General features: G+C 41.2%; 1 protein-coding gene across 3 annotated transcripts in view; it reads left to right on the forward strand.

Moving 5' to 3' along the window:
* Positions 1 to 662: 662 nt before the first annotated feature.
* Positions 663 to 19,882, forward strand: part of FGFR2 (fibroblast growth factor receptor 2) — an 82,728-nt gene continuing 63,508 nt past the window's right edge. Inside the window, exons 1-3 of one of the 3 annotated variants that reach the window (XM_029085494.1) lie at positions 663 to 917; positions 16,897 to 17,163; positions 17,843 to 17,917. In XM_029085494.1, the coding sequence (XP_028941327.1) occupies positions 743 to 917; positions 16,897 to 17,163; positions 17,843 to 17,917 (517 nt within the window). In that variant the 5' untranslated portion in view covers positions 663 to 742. The remainder of the gene's footprint in view (positions 918 to 16,896; positions 17,164 to 17,842; positions 17,918 to 19,882) is intronic. The other 2 variants (XM_029085496.1, XM_029085495.1) reach the window with 2 other exon arrangements.

The following is a 19,882-nucleotide window of genomic DNA, read 5'->3' on the forward strand; positions in this document are numbered from 1 at the left end:
CTGTAATGCAGCATAGCTAACCAGTATCTCTGGGAAGACTGGAGCCTTTCACCTGTACAGGACTCTTAGGCTTGGAAAGGACACTGAACTGAGGTAGAAGAAGGTACATCCATAGGAGAGCTGGAAATCCCGAGATGAAATAAAGTTTTACAGATTATTCAAGTCGAAAGAGTACTTTTCAACTGTTTTTCTTGTGGAAAATAACTGAATTCTTGCAAATTCAGCTGGCTGCAGAGCTGCCTAGGTGAAGGAATGAAAAACAAGGGAAACTTACATAAACCTTCAAACAATAACAAGAATATAATTTATATAATTGTGGTAATTTTGCAGTGTTACAGGTTATATGCCTGCACATGTGTGTGCCTCTCATTTTTTCAGAACGGTCTGTGTTTCTGTCAGTAAAATAGCTCTCTAAATATGTGCTGAGAAGTGATTTTGTGAAAACAAGGAGGACTTGGTTACGCCTCAGGTGATGATGGAAACTGCTAACAGAAAATGAAAAGTCACTCACTTTTCACATATTCTTGAAGCTGGAAAACTATTTTACCCATCCTCCTCCCCTCCCTCTCGCTTCAGCTCTCTTTGGGGCTTTCTGAAGTTTTTTGGTTTGTGTTTTAAGGTGTTTTTGCTGATGGTGTTAAATCTCTCTCCTTTCCGCAGCAGCAGCTGTTGTTCCAAGGAAGGAGGTCTTACCCTGGCCGAAGGCACTGCTTTCTCTCCATGCTTCTCTAGAGGTGTTCAGATGGGATTAAAGTCCACATGGAGATATGGAAATGGACCAGGAATTTACTCTAAAAAGATGGTCAGCTGGGATTTGGGTTGCCTTATCTGCCTGGTGGTGGTCACCATGGCTGGACTTACCCTGGCTCGACCTTCGTTTAATTTAGTTGTTGAAGACGCCACGCTGGAACCTGAAGGTAAATCACGCTAGAATCCTTAATTCTGCAAAAGAAGTTAATTTTAAATGCCTTAACGTCTGTAATAGAAGTCAACATCTTTATGTGCTTTGGTAAATCTAAGGCAAGTAACAGATTAGCCCTCAAGAGTTATGTTTTTTGACTTTTCTTGCTTGCACATGGGCTGTGTTTATGCAAGAGTGTGTTTATTTAATAGTACACAAGCAAGTGGTGTCAGTGATTTCACTCGGGACTGTCATCACGTTGTATAATTAAAGTCTGTGGCTGAAAGTTTTCAGGAATGGGTCTTTAAGGAAGCCAGTCTGTTGCACCGACATGTTGCTATCTCAAGAAATGAAAGGGCTGGATAGCTGCATGTATTCGTGATTCTCTTCACCTGAGAAGTTCGGAGAAAAAAGAGATCCCAATAGTTTTTAACTACGTGGCCAGAATGTTTAATTTTGCCAGGCACTCTGCAGAAATGGTGTTGCACCTTTATTGGTGTTTGTACTTAAAATATATTTCCCTATTGTTGTTAATATCCAGGAACAATCGGTACAATGTCTGGGTTGCATGTTCTGGAAATGTTGAGATCTGAATAGGAAGGGCTGCAGTTTCTTGCTGTGAAAGCAAAGCCTAATTGAAACTTTTATGTTGGAAAAGATGTTTTGATAAAATCTGCTCTTTTTGAGCCTGCACTTGTTGGTATGTTCTTGTAGGTATATCTGTTCCTCAAGCTTTGCAAAGTGGTTTTCTGCTCTGAGGAGCTAAGGAGAGACTGCTTTTTTATTTTGATCTGACTGTATTTAAGAATGATTTTGTTGTATTGTGTAGGATATTTCCTGGTCTCTGGGCACCTTAAAGGGAATGTGAGGCTTCCTTCATAAGGTTTTACCTGTCCTTCAGAGGAGTTTCTAATAACTCAGCTGTCAAACCAATATAACAGTCCATAGAGCATTTCTAATCCGTCGAGTTTACTGGAGAGAATTTGGCCTTTACACATTCTACTCCTCACATCCACAGATACAGCTTTGTTTTTCTTTAATACATTTTAATGCAAAACTTATTTGTTTCTGTCCACTGCCTCTAAAAATAGACGTCACCAGCTAACACATTTTTAGAACCCGTTCCAAGTACATTTTTATTGATGGCAGGGGATGAACTATTTAGAGATGATGAGCCCTCCTCCCTAGCAAACATTCCTGAAAAAAATTAACAAAGTATAGCAGTATTGTCATCCGTCAGCCATAGAAATTGTTGATAGCAAAGATTTTTGTTTATTTGTTTTTTCTTTTAAAGGTAACTCAGTTAAAAAAACCCAAAACCCCAATTCTCACCACTTACTGTATGATTTGTTAATTGCACACCCAGTGCCTTTTTGGCTTTTCAGAGGCATGACAAAATCGTGAATAATTCTGGTTTCAGATTAGCTGTTGGTCATGAGGTCCCCTAGTTTTGGGGTTAAATCAGGAGCAATGTGATTGCATGATTGGTGGAGTATTTCACAGGGAGAAAGGTAATATTTTTTCAAGGATGCCTGATCTCATCTTTTCAGGGAAAGAATAGCTTTTATTATATTAAAAAGCGTAGTTTAAAAATATGTTTCTTCCATGGTGAATATCCAGAGGGTGGAATCTGGGTTTTATCAAAGTGTAAATTGTTAAAAAGACTTTAAAACTTCTTCTCTGGGCAGGAATGGTACTGACATGAAACAATTTTAGATGTGAGAACCTGAATCATTACCAGAAAGGAGAAAAAACCCACACATCTAAGTTAATGGTATAATAAAATCTTTTATGCTGCAGAATACAGGGAATTGTGTGGGATTTATATCTGAGATTTGGGAAATAAAACCTCCTTTCTGTACTTCCTTAAACCCCTTTAAAAAAAAAAAAAACAAACCCAACTTTTTACACAATCACCTTCTCTGGGTTCTATCACTGCCACCCACAAAGTCTCTCAGCTGAAAACAAAACAAAAAAACCCTTCAAAAAATCTCTTCAAAGACAAAGCAGACTTCTTTTTTTTTAATTTCATAAATGTCAAACATTTTGACCACAGCTAATTTGTGGGGTCAGGTGCTCTAATAATGTAGATTTTCAGTAGGGCTGCTGACTGTGCAGTCATTAGAGCTATGACATTTCATACCAGCTGAGAAGGTCGACAGGGTGGTGACCTTTCGTGACATGTGTTGATCTGTTCTTTAGTCTTCCTTCATTGGCATCCCCTAAATTTTGTCTCTTTTTTAATGTTAGGTGCTTTTATTGTTACTTTTTATTGTCTTAGTGACTCAGAATATTCAAAAAGCTGAATGCATCGTTAACAGGAATTGAGATTGTGGCTTTTCCTTCCTTTGGTTGTAATAGAGAATATAATATACTCTTGTCTCTTAGCTAAAAATAACTTTAGAGACATTTGCAACCGTTTTCTTCAGAGTTTCTGGTTAAGTAGGTATTTTAGCACAAGCAATATACATGCAAGACATTGTCATATATCAAGGAACTTTTAGATGTCTGCAGTCAATCTGATCTGTTTGGTAGCACGCTTTTCTGGGAAGCTTTTATAAAATGCTGGACTTGTTGAGCTCTGGATCTCATCTGTGACCATTAGATATTACTCTGGTACCTATGACAGGATTCACACTGAAGATGGTGTCTTGAGCCGTAGTTAATTTTGATGTCAATATTGACATCGTGGGTGCTCACTAAGGGCTGGATCTTGACCGTGGTTGTTATTGGTTGTGGTGCTTTCTTCCATTAGAAGTGATAGTAAAATCTGAGGCTGTTAAGCAGTGTGAGCAGAAACAGGACCTGTAGGAGTTTGTTTGGGGACTGTCAACAATCAAATTATGTCTTGCATCAAGTGTTTACATATATGTTTTTTATCCTAGGGAGTATAAAGACTTTCTGCTTTTAAATATTTAGAAATAAATCTACCCTTGTGTGTACAAAGGAGCCATTCTCCTTCTGTGTGCCCGGGCTGTGAAGGCCTTTGATGATAGCCAACATTTCAAAGGGGCTCTGACCGCACACATAGGCTGAAGGGTTACTTTGTGAACTGAATAATTAGTTTAGACATATATTTGATAAATAGCAAGCTCTCCCTTGACCTTCCCTTGCCCAAGCTGTGCGTTATCATTCTGCTGGGTAGCTAATTTAGTCTCTTCCCCACATGCAATGCCTTGACGCTGTCCTTGGAGCACCCACTCAGAGCCCTCGCCTGGTGCAGCAACAGCGTGTTTCAGTTCTTTTAATTTAGGTCAAATTTCAAAGGACTAATTGAAGCTTTTCACAAGGGACAGCCTAATTTTGTGTCCTGTGAAAAACACAGTAGTTCAAAATAGCCTTAAAGGTGCATTTGGGTAGTTTCTAGTGGCAGGAGCAAAGCATGGAGAATGGATGGTGTGTGCTTATGGTGGGCTCTGATGTGAGGAACGAGTTGTCGTTTGGGTTTTAGCTCAGTCACAGCTCATTGCTGGCACTAGACAACATACAAATATAAACAGACTCAGTGCAGTACCTAGAGCAATACCTTCCTTTTTGTAAAAATGTTGTCAGTGCTTGAAGGTTAATGTCACCTGTGGTGACAGCAGTTAGCACAGTCGGAGATCCTTCGATTAGGTTTTGGCATCTCTTGAGGTGCTTTTCATGAGAGAAGGGTCTGGAGCACAAGTTTTATGAGGAACAGCCAAGGGAACTGTGTTTGTTTAGTTTTGAGAAAAGGAGGCTGAGGGGAGACCTTGTCGCTCTCTACAACTACCTGAAAGGAGGGTGTAGAGAGGTGGGGGTTGATCTCTTATCCCAAGTAACAGGACAAGAGAAAATGGCCTCAAGTTGCACCAAGGGGGTTTTAAACTGGATATTAGGAAAAATTTCTTCACTGAAAGGGTTATAAAGCATTGGAACAGGCTGCCCAGTGGAGTCACCATCCCTGGTGGTATTTAAAAGATGTGTAGAGGTGGCACTGAAGGACATGGTTTAGTGAGCATGGTGGTGTTGGGTTGATGGTTGGACTGGATGATCTTGGAGGTCTTTTCCAACCTTAATGATTCTATGATTCTCAGGCTTCCAGGGAGTGGGCAGGGCTGCAGCACGTGGAGGAGGGATGCTGCAGTGGTGGGATGTCCCCTGTCCAATGGGTAGTGAGCAGCATGCTCTCCATCCCGCATGGTTCTCTCTATGCCGATGCCACCCTGCTGCGAGGGTGCAGGGCTGGTGGCACCCTGCACAGTGGTCACCTTCCCAGGGCAGGGGCAGTGGAGAAGCACCAGGGTGCTGCTTCCAATTTGGGAGGAAAAATAAAGCAAAAAGTTCAACCAGAGTTCCCTTTTTGCCTTTTTTTCCCCCAAGAACAGTGATTTTGATATATTCTGCAAGTTAGATTAACAATTCAAACTGGTTAGTTTGATCGGAGGGTTGAGTTTTTTGGGTCTTCTTTTTAAGGAATGGCAATTATCACATCCCATTATGGAGGAATGTGACATCCCCACAGCTTTGGGTGAGGGCTGGATGCCCTTTCAGAGATCTGGTTCAGTAAGTTCTTTGGCCCAGCACAGGAATTGCTAGCTGAGATTCTGGGGAATTGTACAAGCAGCCAGATTAAGTCAGTCTTAACTTGTCCATTCTGCATTTACAATCTGCAGACAGTCTTGAGCTGCAGACTAATTGGGCATGGGTAGGGTTGTTATTTACAGTTGGTGTTGAAGAGACATTAGGAGTTAGTAACGTGTCAGCGTGGCAACTATTTTGCAGAGTAGCACAAATCATTGCACATTTAAGGATTTAAGGCTTATGTCCCATATTTTACAATTGCAGCTTTTTGAAGAAAAAAAATCAAATTCCTAAAAGCTAACTTTAGTTACTATTTTTATTCCTTTAATGATTTTCAAATATGCTGAGTTGTGGGGTTTTAATTCTTTTTTTTAATTAATTTTTTTTTTTTAAACCCCACTTGCATAGATAAAACTCCAACCCAGCCACCAACTCCAATGGATACAGAGTTTTCTAATATTAAAATAGTTCTCCCTTGGCGGAGAACTTGCAACAAATTTCAGGCTGTAGTAACTTTTTTTACAGGCAAGTTACAAACCTTTGAAAGCAGAATTGACAATGAAAATGCTGACAACTCCAGTTATGCAAGGTTGTGTACGCAAGAGATGATGGACTATTGTGGTGTTTTAATAATAACTGCAGCATAGCTCTTAATAAATATATTTCTATATCCAGATTTAGTAAAAATGATCACTTGACTTTGTACAAATACAGTCAAAGATTAGGATTTTCTTAGAATGAATATTTAGTTTAGCAACAGGTGGGAGTGTGAGAAAAATACTTAACTGTCCCTTTTTTATCATTAATAAAGAAAAATTCCTTACTAGATGGGTCAGATTTTTAAGTGTTAAACATTTGTAAGTCCTCAAGGTTGAAGTTTCAGAGTGAAAGTGGAGACTTTTTTTGAAGCAGAGCTCCTTAGCAATATAAATCTGTGTTTCTGAAAGAACCATCACCCGCTTCGGCAAGTTACATCTTGTCTGTTTGTAATAGTGCACCTGGCTTAACTAGAAGAGAAAATTTATTTCAATGTAGTTAAACAAGTGCAAAATTCATGCTGAAAAGACATCAGGAACCCAAAACACGTCTGAAATGAGGGAGAGTCTGGAGTTTTGGACCAACGTGACTGAGGGTTTGGTTGTTTGGTTCCCTGGTCATGGGCTGGATGTGCTGTGCTCCTCCATCACAGGTTGGTTTGTGGTGGCTGTGGGAAATGTGACAATACTTGATTTGGCATGGAGCCAGCCGGGGGAAAATTATCCTTACAGCACCTGGGAATGGATTTGAAACTCAGACCTTTGAATTTAGGTTTTGTAGCATTTTTGGGAGGGTGGACTTAGTACAAAGTGCCCTCAAATCAGAGTTGCAATCTTGAAGTACTGGAGACTGGCTTTTAAACTGATTGAAAGAGAAGTTGGAGCAACTTTGAATACAAGCAAATCTTAAATAAGGACCAGATTTTCAAGAGTGCGGCAGCCAACAGCTCCTGTTGTAATTATGAAACGTGTGGTGGGAGTGCCGAGCTGTTGTGGAAGTTTGGCCCTTCGCGTTTCAATCGGAGTAAGGAGCGTCAGCGAAACTGAGTTGGCATTTACTGCATGGGCACTGTTGCAAAATGCCGCATTCTGTAAGGGGGAAAATATTTACATGTTTTGTTTTTTTTTTTTTTTCCAACTTCTGAAACCAATTTCTAATTCATTTACTAATGATGTACATCCTCAGGGTATCTTTTCCCATCTCTTAGTTATCACTGCTGGGTTTTTTCTTTTTAAATAGAACCTTTTTTTATTTTTTTTTTTATTTTATTTTTTTTAGGGGTTTGGTTTTCCTGGACCTACTTCTGAGTATCAGTAGTCAGCACCTGGTCTAGAGATGTGTCTCATGGGCTTTGCTTTCTGCTGGTTCAGATCCTCTTGCTGCTTGTCACCAAACAGATGACATTATCCGTATCAAAGAGAGGGACAGAAAGGCATAGCAAGCACTAGCTGAATTCTACTGTGCCACTTCCTTCACTTGCCACGCTATTATTATTTTAATTGTATTTTTAAGATGCTTGTAAGTGAAAGCATTTGGTGAACCTCAGTGAAGCTGAGGAGTCGTGAGATCTGACCTACTTTCATTCCCCTCCTCGCATGCTGTTGCAAGTTGTGTGTAATTATTGCTTTTCCTCCTCCGCAAAAGAACTGGCTCATCAGTTTGGGACATTAAGCGATGTCGAGCAGCCTCACTGAGTGTCTTATGGTAGCAAAGCCACAAAAACTGAGAGGAAAATTCCTTTGTATGAAGGAAAGGGCTTGCATTCGTGAGGGTGCACTGGGAAGGGCAATGTGCTGGGGGACTGGGAGGCAGAAAAGGGAGGATGAGAAGCTGGTTGGGGAGAAGAAAATCATTTTTTTGGCTGTATTTCTTCTTTTTTCTCCTAGCTTTTAATGAGTTTCTCTTTTGAAAGGAGTTTAGTGACGTGGTCGTTATCACCTCAGGCTTTCTCCCGGGGGGCTTGTCTGCATTGTGGCTATTTCTTAAGTGGGGTTTGGAGTTGGATGCTGTGGCTGGGCATGCTTTACCAGTCTGTACTGACCAGGACAAGTCTGCAGGAGCTTAAATTGTGGTTAGGCGGATCAGAGCACCACTCTGCAATTTAGTTTTCCACATAATAGAAAGCTGTGATGTAGAAAAACCTACATGAAAAGAGTCATGATTCCTCTTTCTTTCGGATGGCCCGTATGGGTGCGCAGGGGTAGAGGTGAGCTGCTGGCAGGACCGGCTGCCGGCAGCAACCGAGAGCCTGCTTTTGTGGGACTGGCTTTGCAAGTTTGTGAAGTGCCCTGCTCAGTGTCTCTGTGTTGCAATGTTTAATTTGTTTCAAGGAAAGTAATATGATTTATATTTCTGATTGTTACCCAACAGTTCTTAAAAATCATTTTAAACCCTCAGTTTAAATTTTGAGCAGTTCTTAAGCTTGGTTCTATTAAACATAGTTTAATCATGAAAAATAATCTTGTTTAGATGTTACAGTGTTGAAGTGCCCAGATTTATCCAATGTTGTTTACTGACGAGGGGACCACAGGTATTTCAGACATGCAGGATTAATATGGAGGCTTTGTAATAAATCTGCAGTGCACCACCACTCAGTAATAACCCTTCTCCTAACAATTCAGAAGCATTTGAACCATCTTCCATTAGTATGGCAGAGTGCCCAGGAGCCACTGTGAGTGACGGAGGTGTCTGCAAGTTAAAAATAACCCTTGTCGTAGAAATGGTTGTGGGCCACCTGGAAGCGCAGATAGCCAGCCTAGCTTTTAACTTCAGGGCTTGTTCTGCTGCTCTTTCCTTGTCCCTCGGTACTACTTTAGATTGGATATTAGGAAAAACTTCTTTACTGAAAGGGTTGTCAGGCATTGGAACAGGCTGCCCAGGGAGGTGGTTGAGTCACCATCCCTGGAGATATTTAAAAGATGTGTAGATGTGGTGCTTAGGGACATGGTTTAGTGGGCATGGTGGTGTTGGGTTGACAGTTGGACTTGGTGATCTTGGAGGTCTTTTCCAACCATAATGATTCTGTGATTCTACTGGTGACTGTTCTCTGTGTGGAACTGGAATTAAGTTAGCTCTGCTGCCTTTTGACTAAATGTTGCTCTCTGTTAAAAGGGAGTCTGGTATGCCTTGAAGCTTTGACATATTTGGAGAATGTCTTATGGTTTATATGTATTGTGGATAGCACTTTCCAAAGTGCTGAGGGGGTGTTTTGGGGGTATTGTTTCCAAGGACTTTTTTCAAATCCCACTTTGGGAAGCAGAGGAAGATGAATTTCAGGGGAACAGGCAAGATGAGACTTCCAGACGAGCTGCTAAAATTAAGAGGATTTGTATAGTCAAGTAAAAATGGGACAGCGTACAAAAGAAACAACTGCTGACTTGCTTATAGGGAGTCTGAATAGATGTTCTCTGCATCCAGAACTAACACTTGAACATGAAATTGCACAATTTTTAACCTCACAGTTGTAATTTATTTCTTTTGCATGTCGAGTAGTAATAGTCCTGAGCATGGCCTTCGGCAAACCTGGAAGAAAAGAGATATGTTTTTATGTTTGGTGTTCTGCTATGTTCTGTTCTGTTTTTGTGTTGCTCTTGAAATGCAAATAAAGAACTTGAAAAAAGTTGCAGATTGGAATAGATGCAAGAAAATATTAAAACCAAGAAAAACCTTTTGCAACTAAATATACATGCTCATATCTCATCTTATACATTCCCAAGGCTGTGTATCTTATATAGAGCCTTTCCTAAGCAGATCTTAATGCTAAGTTGGACAATAGGAGTTGGTTAAATTGCTCTGCCACTTGGTTATGTTCAGCATACAGTCAGGAAGATTTGATGTTCTGCTGTTGCTGAAATTAGAAACAAAGAGAAAATGATCCTGGTCTTGGATTCTGCTTGTAGAGAGAGAAGGTTAATTTTATTTTATTTTTTTCCAACTTTTCATTTGAGGTTCTGGCAAAAGTTGATACATTTCCCCTTTGCATTGTATAATAGATTACAGGAAAAGACTCTTCTGTAATGAGTTTGAAGAGTAGTTAATTATTTTTGAGACTGCGTTACATGTGTGTTAGGTTTTCTTTGTACTCCCCAGCACACTTAGCACAGGGACTATCACTCTTTTACTGTAGGCGGCTGATGGATCTTATGGCTTGGATATAAATGGTCAAGATTTGGTGCCTGGAATGAAAAGTTCAAACCCTGAAGATGGCCTGTAGTTTCTCATCATACTGATGAAATGATAAAAGGCAGCACAATAATTTTAGGGGTTTTGGTGTGGCTGCTGAAGGTTGGGGTGTTTTCGCCCTCCCTGGTTACCAACTCTTTTGTGCAGAAGACATGCTGATGCTTTGCCTTTTCTTGCTGTGTCCCATATCTGGAGATAAATCCTATGGTGACTGTTGTATAAAGAAATCTTCATCCTGTAAGGAGCAGACTGTGAAGAATGGGGACAAACAGGAAGAAATTGCAGGGCAGTTCCCAGCAGCAGGAGGTGGCCTTGCTGGACTCTCTGCTGTTTACTTTGAACTTGGCATGCTCCGAGTCTTCCCTGGCTTGGCTTCCAGAAGTATAAAGCACACAGCCAAGCCCACGAGCATGTGATACTTGGCATTTTTGACGCATGTTGTGTGGTTGTGCAGCTGTAACTCAACAATCACAACTATAAAGACAGGTAGGAGCAAGTAGGCTACAAGTTGTAGGAATTTTTAATCTCTTCATGAAGCCTAGACAAGTACATTTTTTTTTTTTCCCCTTTTGAGAAGGAGTCTTCTTCCTTTAACCACGGGGTGACACATCAACTCAGCTGCTTAGCAGCCATCAAAACTGTGGTGAAATAGTTCATACGCCTCACCCCATGTCAGCCAACATACCAACATAGCAGGGGATGTCATGAGGTTTGCCCCCACTGCTCTGTTCTGCTGGATATGATGAGGCCTTTGTGCCCATAGCCAGGGCTAAATCCTGCTCTCGGGGATGGTTACCTGGAGGAGTTGCAGTTCCATGGTTACTCATCTGCCGAAGAACAGATAGATGGAATTGTGTGAGGATAACTTTTAGGTGCGTGTACAGACCTTTTGTCTTGGCCAAGAGGTCCTGCAAGTGGTGAAACACTTTGCTTCTCACCAGAATTATTTATTTTTCTAAGTCTTTAAAGCTTAGGAAAACAAGTTAGTGCAGTGTAATATTTTCCCTTACCCATAATGACATTGGCAAATATTTCAATTGGAGAAGATTCGCTTTTTTTTTTTTAATGATCTTAGTATATGCAGCAGTCAACAGGAGATGACATGATGCTGGAGGTCCATACTTGTAGCAAGTCAGTGTGGCTGGAAGCTCTACACTTGCTAGAGTACAGGTCATGTATTGTGTGGCAACACTCGTTTTGCAAACGTTCACTTCCAGGGCAAAAGGATTCTTCCTGTTCCTCACATACTTTTTTTCTAATCTCTTGTACCCGTCAGCTGACTAGATGGTCCTGATGGTAGAATAGATGGACTAGATGGTAGAATAAGGATAATAGGGTTAAAGAAGATGCCAGGAAAAAATATCTCCATTTATTTTGGAGAGTCTGGTGCTTAATGTTTTGTTGAAGTCGCTGTGCTTTCAAACAGAGTAGCCTGGGAGTTTGTTTTAAAGGAACAAGTGAAGACTTGGAATCTGCTACATTTTTAATGTTTATAACTATCACGTATACGTCCTGCTCTTTGGTGCCGTTTGAAGTTTTTCTACGAGACCTTTTTCATCAAATTTGAACAATTAATGTTTTTACACATTGGTGAGGATGATTCCTGCTCTTTGAGGTATTGTTCTCAGTGACAAAGGATTTGTGTGTGTGTGTTTTAAAATTCTAGAAGGAACTTTAGTAACTTGGAAAGTATTTTATCAGAACAGAGAGACTCCCTGCTTATGCCTGGCGGAGGCAGAGCTGGGCAGAGCTGGCAGCTAGCTGGTGGAAATGCCATACAAATAAGACAGCAGGCATCCAGTGACTTTGGAAAAGCAGATGGATAAATTGCAAACACTGTTTTGTCCCCCTTTGTATAAAGAGACGCGCTTAGCCTTTGTGGCTTTGGTTTGCCGTTGGCTAACGGGAGATAGTCACCACGGCCAGGAATGAGACTTTGTGTTTTTTAAGCCGTTGGCAGTCTCTTTTGTAGGCTCAGTTTATCATCCATCATTGGAAGAGGGCATGGAGCTACTCTTAGTATTAGCCTGCCAACTTAAATTGAGGGAAAAGCCCATAAGCTTGTATTGGGGAGGTGGGACGGGAGGTTGCAAACCTGACTGATGATACCTCGGCTTTCTGATCCTTCAGAGGTGGGCTTCTGGAGAGAGCGTAAAGGCTTGGGTTTGACTCATAAAGTCATGGGGCCCATGGCTATTCTGCTTCAGGCATGGCTTGACATCCCCATTCTGTGTCACTCCTCCACCGTGGTCTTGCTGGATCTTCCTCAATGACAGGAAAAACAGGAGAAGGGGTAGGATAAGCAGGAGGAGTAGCAGTGGTTGGCAGCCTGGCAGTCCCTGTGGGGACATTCAATTTTGCAATGAACCTCTTGGATTCTTGACAGGTCAGGTCCATTGACCCTTCTGGGCATGCTATGGTAAGTGTTTAGTTATTTACTAGAGCTTTTTTAAGAGAAAGTGGCTTGATGGGGTCTGAGGCTTTTGTGTTATGGAGAGTTATGTGAGAATCTTTGCTGGGGTTAGCTATTAGCTGATTGTTTAACTATTTGGTTCTGTAACTAAGTAACTAAATGCCTTGAACCTTAAGATAAGCAGCTCTTTGTTAACATTTTAATAAAAGGAGACAAATAATAATAATTTAAAACCTAAGGAAGTATAAATCTCTTGTTTCAGTGACTGAATCTTAAACAGAAGCATGATTTGGAATATAATTGCCTATCGTAATAATCTGAAACAGCACGTTCAGAATGTCCTCAGTCCTCTATTGTGGTCATGGCTTTTATACAAACACAATTTGATGGCTGGATGGCATGAACCGTGCTGCGAGACTGTATGAACAGGCAAAGAAAAAGTTCACGTCTGTTTATTTAACAGCAGCTTGGTTTTCCGTGGTGGTATTGTTCAACAGCTCCACCTATAAAGTTAAAATACATTGTGTGCACTACTACTACAAATAAGGATGTAGCTGAGAGCAGACAATAGCAGAAGCAACGTTCCCTCCCTTGTCCCTCAATGTTTAAGAACACCACCAGAAATTTTACACATACCTTTGTTCCTTGTTTGTTTTTTAAGGGGTGGTAGACAAGTGTTATTCACATCAGGTACTGCACCTTTGTGGTAGGAACTAATGCCACAATTATAGGATTTGCAGGAGAGCCTGCTAAGAAAGGCATCCTGTGCCACTGTCCCTCGGCCGTGCAGAGCTCGCCCAGCAAAGGGCTGATCTATAGGCTTCTGGTGATGGCTGAGGGATACAGTTTTGAGGCAGAGCTTCAGAGAGGGCTGGAGGAGCAGGATGTGAGAGCCGATCACCAAGTCTTGCTTGGTGGTGCAGGCTCTATAGGGTTATCTCTTCCTCTTCCTCCCATCTGGATATTTTCACTAAGGGAAAATTCAGGAGGATGCTGCTGAAAACACTAGAGGATGGGTACAAGTGAGGGCTGAGGAAACTTGCAGCCTTATTTCTCTTTTATGCTCAAAAGATGTGGAAACAGGGAAATGATCCTGATGTCAGCCTCAGGAGAGCTGTTGGTTTGATGGTACAGCATGCCCATGAGTTCAAAATTTGTCCCTAAATTTCAGAGTGATGTAAAAATCCATGTGCAGTGTCCTGGAGAGAGAGTTAACTTTGGAGTGTAGGTTGTTTATATGCTGCCGGGAATTTTCTAACAGTTTAAACTGGTAGATTTTTGCAGTGAAGCTGTTGGGTGGACTCATGCCTCGGAATCCCACCTGTTCTCTGTTTGCTTTTGGGCACCATTTCAAACCCACACTGGAAAAAGTTTATAGGCAAACGTTATAAAAAGTGACAGTCTTAAGTGCTGCTACATTCTAGTTTGGCAACACAAAGGCTTACCTGAAATAATTCACTAGTTCCAAACATGACTTCATTATTTCATGACAACGCTTTGTGCTGTATCTTCACTGATATTCTAGAGAGAGAGAAATGGAGGGTGATAATATTTCCCAAATGCTAATATCTATTTGAAACTTGTTTTCCTTCAATATACTAGTAATGTTACTTATAAAAGGATTTTTTTTTTTGTAATTTTGAGGTAAATTACTCTTCTTGAGTTTGTATTTGTGTTGAAAGAATCATTGTGAATTTGGGGATAACAGTTTAAAAAGAGAGGAAATAAGGATGGGAGGTAGAAAATTATTTTCCTTGTAATTGTATGTGAACAACTGATCTGCCCAGGAGGCCACCACAACCTGTATGACCGTCCTGTACATTTCCTGGAGCTCTTCAGCAAAAGCCTCTAATGCACTTAAAGGAGGATTGAGATATCTTCACCCACAGTGGCTTTTAAAAAGTTTAAACAAAGACATTTTTAAAGACTCCTGTACATTGTTGGCACAGCGTAAACTCTGTAAAAGAAATTTTCTTTGCAGGTAGAGCATTACAAAGAAGTCTTAAAAACTTCAAAGTAAATGAGCTAGCTGGCTTCAGCTACTTTTTTTTTTCTTTTTAATTTGACAGTGAGATCTGAATTTAAAAAAAAAAATCAAGCAGACTCAAATATACTGGTTACTCTTAATAAAATATATGTAGAATGGAGCCCATGCTCCTTCTGGAAATTAAATTTCTAACAGCGTAGTGTAGTACTTGGTGAAACACCTGCATTGCAGATCTGTGGATTTGTGACTGTATCACCAAGACTGAATTAGTTTATAAGGAGTATAAAGCTGTATTGTAGCTTGTCCTAGACTTTGAGATGGAACTTTGCACACTAGAAAGTTTAAAGACCTTGTTGTAAAATCTAAATCCAAGAATCTTTACAGTCTCCATAATTGGTCTTGTTTAAATGGTTTTATGTACTTCTCCTGGCCACCATCTTGGTGTGATGCATGTGTCAAATCTGTTGTTTGAAAAACCATGTTTGCCCTAGGGAAAAGGAGAAGCTTTGCTTGCTTTGCAAGGGCGCATCCCTGGATCTCTTTTCCTTTCGCTTCAAGCAAACTCCCACTGAACTCCCTGAAATTACGTGATTTCAGGATGAGTGGGAGGAGAAATTTGGCACTCTTATTTTCAAGTGCATCAGTATAACCCGATATTTAAATATACAGGTGTCCCACTGTGGTGGCCACTTGGGGTACACATAGAATCATAGACTGTCTTGAGTTGGAAGGCGACCAAAAGGATCATTGAGTCCAACTCTCTTTTCCTCATAGGGCTACCTAAAGCTAAAGCTTCAGCATTTCCAAACTGTTGTCCATGGACTAGCTCAGATGTGACACTGGTTTCAGACTTCTCCTTTGAAGGTGTGGTACATAAATGCCAATGCTATGCCCCACAGACAAGGAACACGGGTTTCAGGATTTCGATATTCTTAGAAGCAAGGGTGGACACTGAGGTGTCACCTATTTTAATATTCCCTCAGACTCCCAAACAAACGAGAAGAGGTGTTTCGTTTACATATGCACACAGTGGTGCACAGCTGGTGCCTGCCTGGGAAGGATGTGTGCTGGGGTGTGCGGCGGGGAGCAGCTGTCCCTGCGATGTGACCCTCCTCATCAGCAAACAGAAGATGCCTTCATGCTGCTTACCCTTATTTACTTTTCATGCTGGCCTTGGTGAGGCCGAGAGGCTCATGGGAGAGGGATGCTGTGGTTGTAGGGACAAACTGGTTACAAAAGCAGTCCCTGTATCTGGCACAGCCTGAGTGTGTCAGAGATGTGGGATGGGGGTCCCTCCACCCTGTGCCAAGCTGTCCTCTTGTCCCTGCCGAGACAGTCCCAAGTGCCCAGGGCTGCAGTTCCCATTCCCCTGCTGAGACCTGGCCTTGGAAGGAGGTGATGAAGCCCTAGTAACTATAGGCAGATGTAGTTTTCCAAGGATGTTTTTTTGGAAAAAGAGTGTGGTTTGACATTCTTCTCGTTATTTGGTTACAAAAGGAAACTGATGGATGAGCCATTTAGTTTTGAACTTCTGTGTGTACTGTGACTTTGAAAGCTTTGCTTGTGTTCTGAGTTTCTGCTGTGTTCCATTTAGGAGAGGCTGTGAAATAAAAAATGAAGCAAAAAAACCCCAAAAAACCAACCCTAAAGGAAAAAGTTACTATCCCTGGGAGCAGAGTTGGCAGTGCAGAAGGCAAATATAGAGATTTTGGGAAGGGTGCAGGGAGAAAAATAAAGGACATAATATATGCTGTGTATAGGAACTCATGTTTAGTGGATTAGCTAGTGAAGGGTTTTTTGGTCACCCTTTTCTTCCAACACAGCTCCTTTCAGCGGTGGTTTTTTTTGTTGTTTGTTTGTTTGTTTTTTTTAAGCAACTTACAAAATCGGATGGGGAAAGATAAATATTTGTTTGAATCATAGACACAAATGCTAAGATACAAAACTGAATATGCTTTCTGAACTCCTCCTGACAGCTCCTAATTCTTTGAAGCCCTCAGGTTCATCAGCACTCATCTCCTCATGAGAGTCGGCTCATTGTGACCAGTGAGAAGGGTTGTGCCTTTATGTGGCACTTGGGACAAGGCATGTGCCAAGATGCTGATCAAAAGGGAATGAACATTTTTTGTGGTTAACTTCTTGAAAATAAAGCCTATCCCATACCTGCATATGGTTCAGTTTTATGAGACAGATTGCTGGGCTAATCTGGATGCAACTTTTTTTATTGAACATGATTTCTATGGATGAAAAGGGCCTTCACTGACTTTTGTTGGAAATTCTCTCCTTTCCCTTCTCTTTCTTCTACTTCCTTCTTTCCTTCCACCTTCACAGAACCGCCAACCAAATACCAAATCTCTCAGCCAGATGTATATTCAGCACTTCCAGGAGAACCGCTTGAGTTACGCTGTCAATTGAAAGATGCCGTCATGATCAGTTGGACTAAGGATGGGGTCCCTTTGGGGCCTGACAATAGGACAATGATTATTGGGGAGTACTTACAAATTAAGGATGCTTCACCCAGAGATTCGGGCCTCTATGCTTGCACTGCTGTTAGGACCCTAGACAGTGATACTCTGTACTTCATTGTAAATGTTACAGGTGAGTGAGTTAAACGTAGGTTTTTTTGCATGTAGAAGCTGTAAAATGTGATATAAAGACACGTTCTGATGTACTGTGGAACAGTCCACTCAGGCACAGTGAGTTGAGCTGAGTTCTGTAGTTATTTCAGGTATTTTGCTCCTTTTTCTGACCCTGAAATGGACTCGGTTTGTATATAGTCCTTTTACTTCATGGGATCTATAGTCATTAACAGCTGCTGAACAGCTCTCTGGTTTATGCCACTATGACAGGACTAAATTATACAGAGTTGCTGTGATGATGATAAAACATTGTATTCATTCTACTGGCTTTTCCTCTGCATCAGAAGAGGAAAAGGGGTGTCCTAAATCCTCTAAGTTTAGAGATGAATCATTCTGGAGACACTAATTCTGTTCAACTGAATGTCTTTAAGAAAAATAAAAATTGTAAGTGGAAAGAGATTTTTTGGAATTAGCGAGCTCCCTTTGGAAACTCTGTAGCATTTCAGGATTATTAGCTAGTTTTGTTAGCATTTTAGTAGAGTAACACACATTTTGTGTCTGGATTTTCTCTTTCTATAGCTTCTGCACAACTAACGTAACGTCTGTTCTCCTTGATAGATAATCTAAGATGTAGCATATTGATTTATTTGTCTGCAAAAACGGACTCGTTTAAAGACTTGATTATTTTTAATGTGCAGATGCTCTTTCCTCTGGGGATGATGAAGACGACAATGATGGGTCCGAGGACTTTGTGAATGACAGCAACCAGATGAGTAAGTAACAGCAAACTGCCAGAAGTCACTAGCAAGATCCACGTGGAAAATAATGTCCCGTCTTTCGCACTCCTGCCTTCAGAGCTCCTTGATTGTTAACTGCATGAACTGTCAAATAGTGATATCTTTGTCCTTCTCCATTTTCTGTTTCACATAGTTCGTAACTTGGAAAAAAAAAAAAAAAAGAAAAATAAACTAATATTCTTCTGAACACACTTTACTGGTCTGTACTTTCTTTTTCCCTTCTCGCTCTTTTCTGCAGTTTCCTTTCTTCCTGAACTGAAGTTCAGTCTTTGTCTGGTTTAGACTCTCACAGATGAACTAACTTTTCCTAAACCTGAGCTGAAATTTAACAGAAGAAACAAAGATCCAGCTCACTTTGTTAAAAGGTGATATGGAAACTTTGAAAAATAAAATGCAGTTGTAATGAGGCAAATCCTACAATTCTTAATCTTGGCAGAAATCTCCCCCGGGAGAATGAATTTGGAGACAACGAGGTTCTTTTGTCTGCGAAGGACCTCAAGGTTTGCTGCAAAGAAAGCAATCCAGCACTAAAACCACATTTTATGTTTCTTATGCATGATGAAAATGGGCTAAAAGAATCTTAAACCTATCTGAATGTTAAACTTCAGTCCCTTTAGAGAATTTGGAAAGCTATTAATAGGTTCTAAATGGAGCAGTTGCTAAGAAAAAAAAAGTAAAATTCATATTGGTTCCTTATGCCCCTGTGCACTGTTGCAAAATCCCCATGGTGACTGGTAGTTTGCTATCGCTCGTGCTTTGTAAAGTCAATAATGTGCAGAACGCAGAAATCCTTCATGGGAGATGTCAGCTAGTTACTGACTGCAGTAGCCAGGTAGTGTATTTACTCCTCAGCCCGATTAGTAACTGGCAGCTATACTGTGTGCTTGAAACACTTGTGCCAATGTATAAAGTACGAGCCTGATTTCAGCTCCCCTAGTTAGTCACTGTTGTATACGACTGCCCTTGCTCTGAAGCTGTGAAACATTAGATGCTATTTAAAATGATATAAGTTCTTAGCTGCCTGTTTGGCCCCTGCCATCTGTTAGTGTGATTAACCCGGCCTGATTCACAGGTGCAGCTTGAAGTGGCTGAGATTAAGCAGCTGGAGGCTGCTCTGACAAAGGAATGCGGTGGCAAAGATAATTGGCCAGTTTGGAAAAGGGACACTGCTTTTAAAAGAAGTTGTCTAGGCAAAAACCCACCGACCCAGGCAATGTTGGTGTTCCCCTGAAAATGTCTCGTGGGTAGAAATTCTTTTTAGGAAACACCCCTGTGTCTGTTATCAGTTTAGAACTTTATTGGTGTCAGTCAAAAAAGGGCTTGCAATATTTTCAGTGTGTTAGCCCTCCATGCTGATGGCTTTGGAGATTCACTGTGAGCACAAATGGCTTTTGGAAGTGTGTATAGAGAGAAAAAAAGGACCTGATCTCAAGGCAACTATGCTCTGTGATGTCGTGGTAACTATTCCTGCCCTTTCACACAACGGGGAGGACTACTCAGCAGTATCTTCTGTAACACTGGTGATGTTCCTGTAATGTGAGCTATCATTTGAAGCTCCTGTTAATCAATCTTGATTCAGGAGCTGGTGAAAGGCCATTGACAATTTCCGTCTGCCAGGGATGGGGTGTGTACTTTAGCAAGGGTCAGTCACACTTTCCCTGCTCAAAATGAAAGATGCCTCTAGAGCGTGAACGTTTAAACATCTCGGATGGAGGGGAGAGCACAAAGTCTTGCAGCGTAGGAGGGAGGAAACTGCAAGAAGACAGACTGCTCCCAAGCAGAGCGTTACACAAACAAACCCTCGTGAGATTGCTCTTTACAAGGTGCCCACAAACTCCTGGGGCTTCTTGCAAGCTACAGATGGGCGCAGGGAGCAGCGCAGCCTTCCTCTCGATGTCTGAGCCCTCAATGGGAAGAGCTGGAGCTGGAAAAATGATCATG

The sequence above is a fragment of the Antrostomus carolinensis genome, unplaced genomic scaffold, assembly GCF_000700745.2.
Source record: "Antrostomus carolinensis isolate BGI_N321 unplaced genomic scaffold, ASM70074v2 scaffold4476, whole genome shotgun sequence".
Taxonomy (NCBI): domain Eukaryota; kingdom Metazoa; phylum Chordata; class Aves; order Caprimulgiformes; family Caprimulgidae; genus Antrostomus; species Antrostomus carolinensis.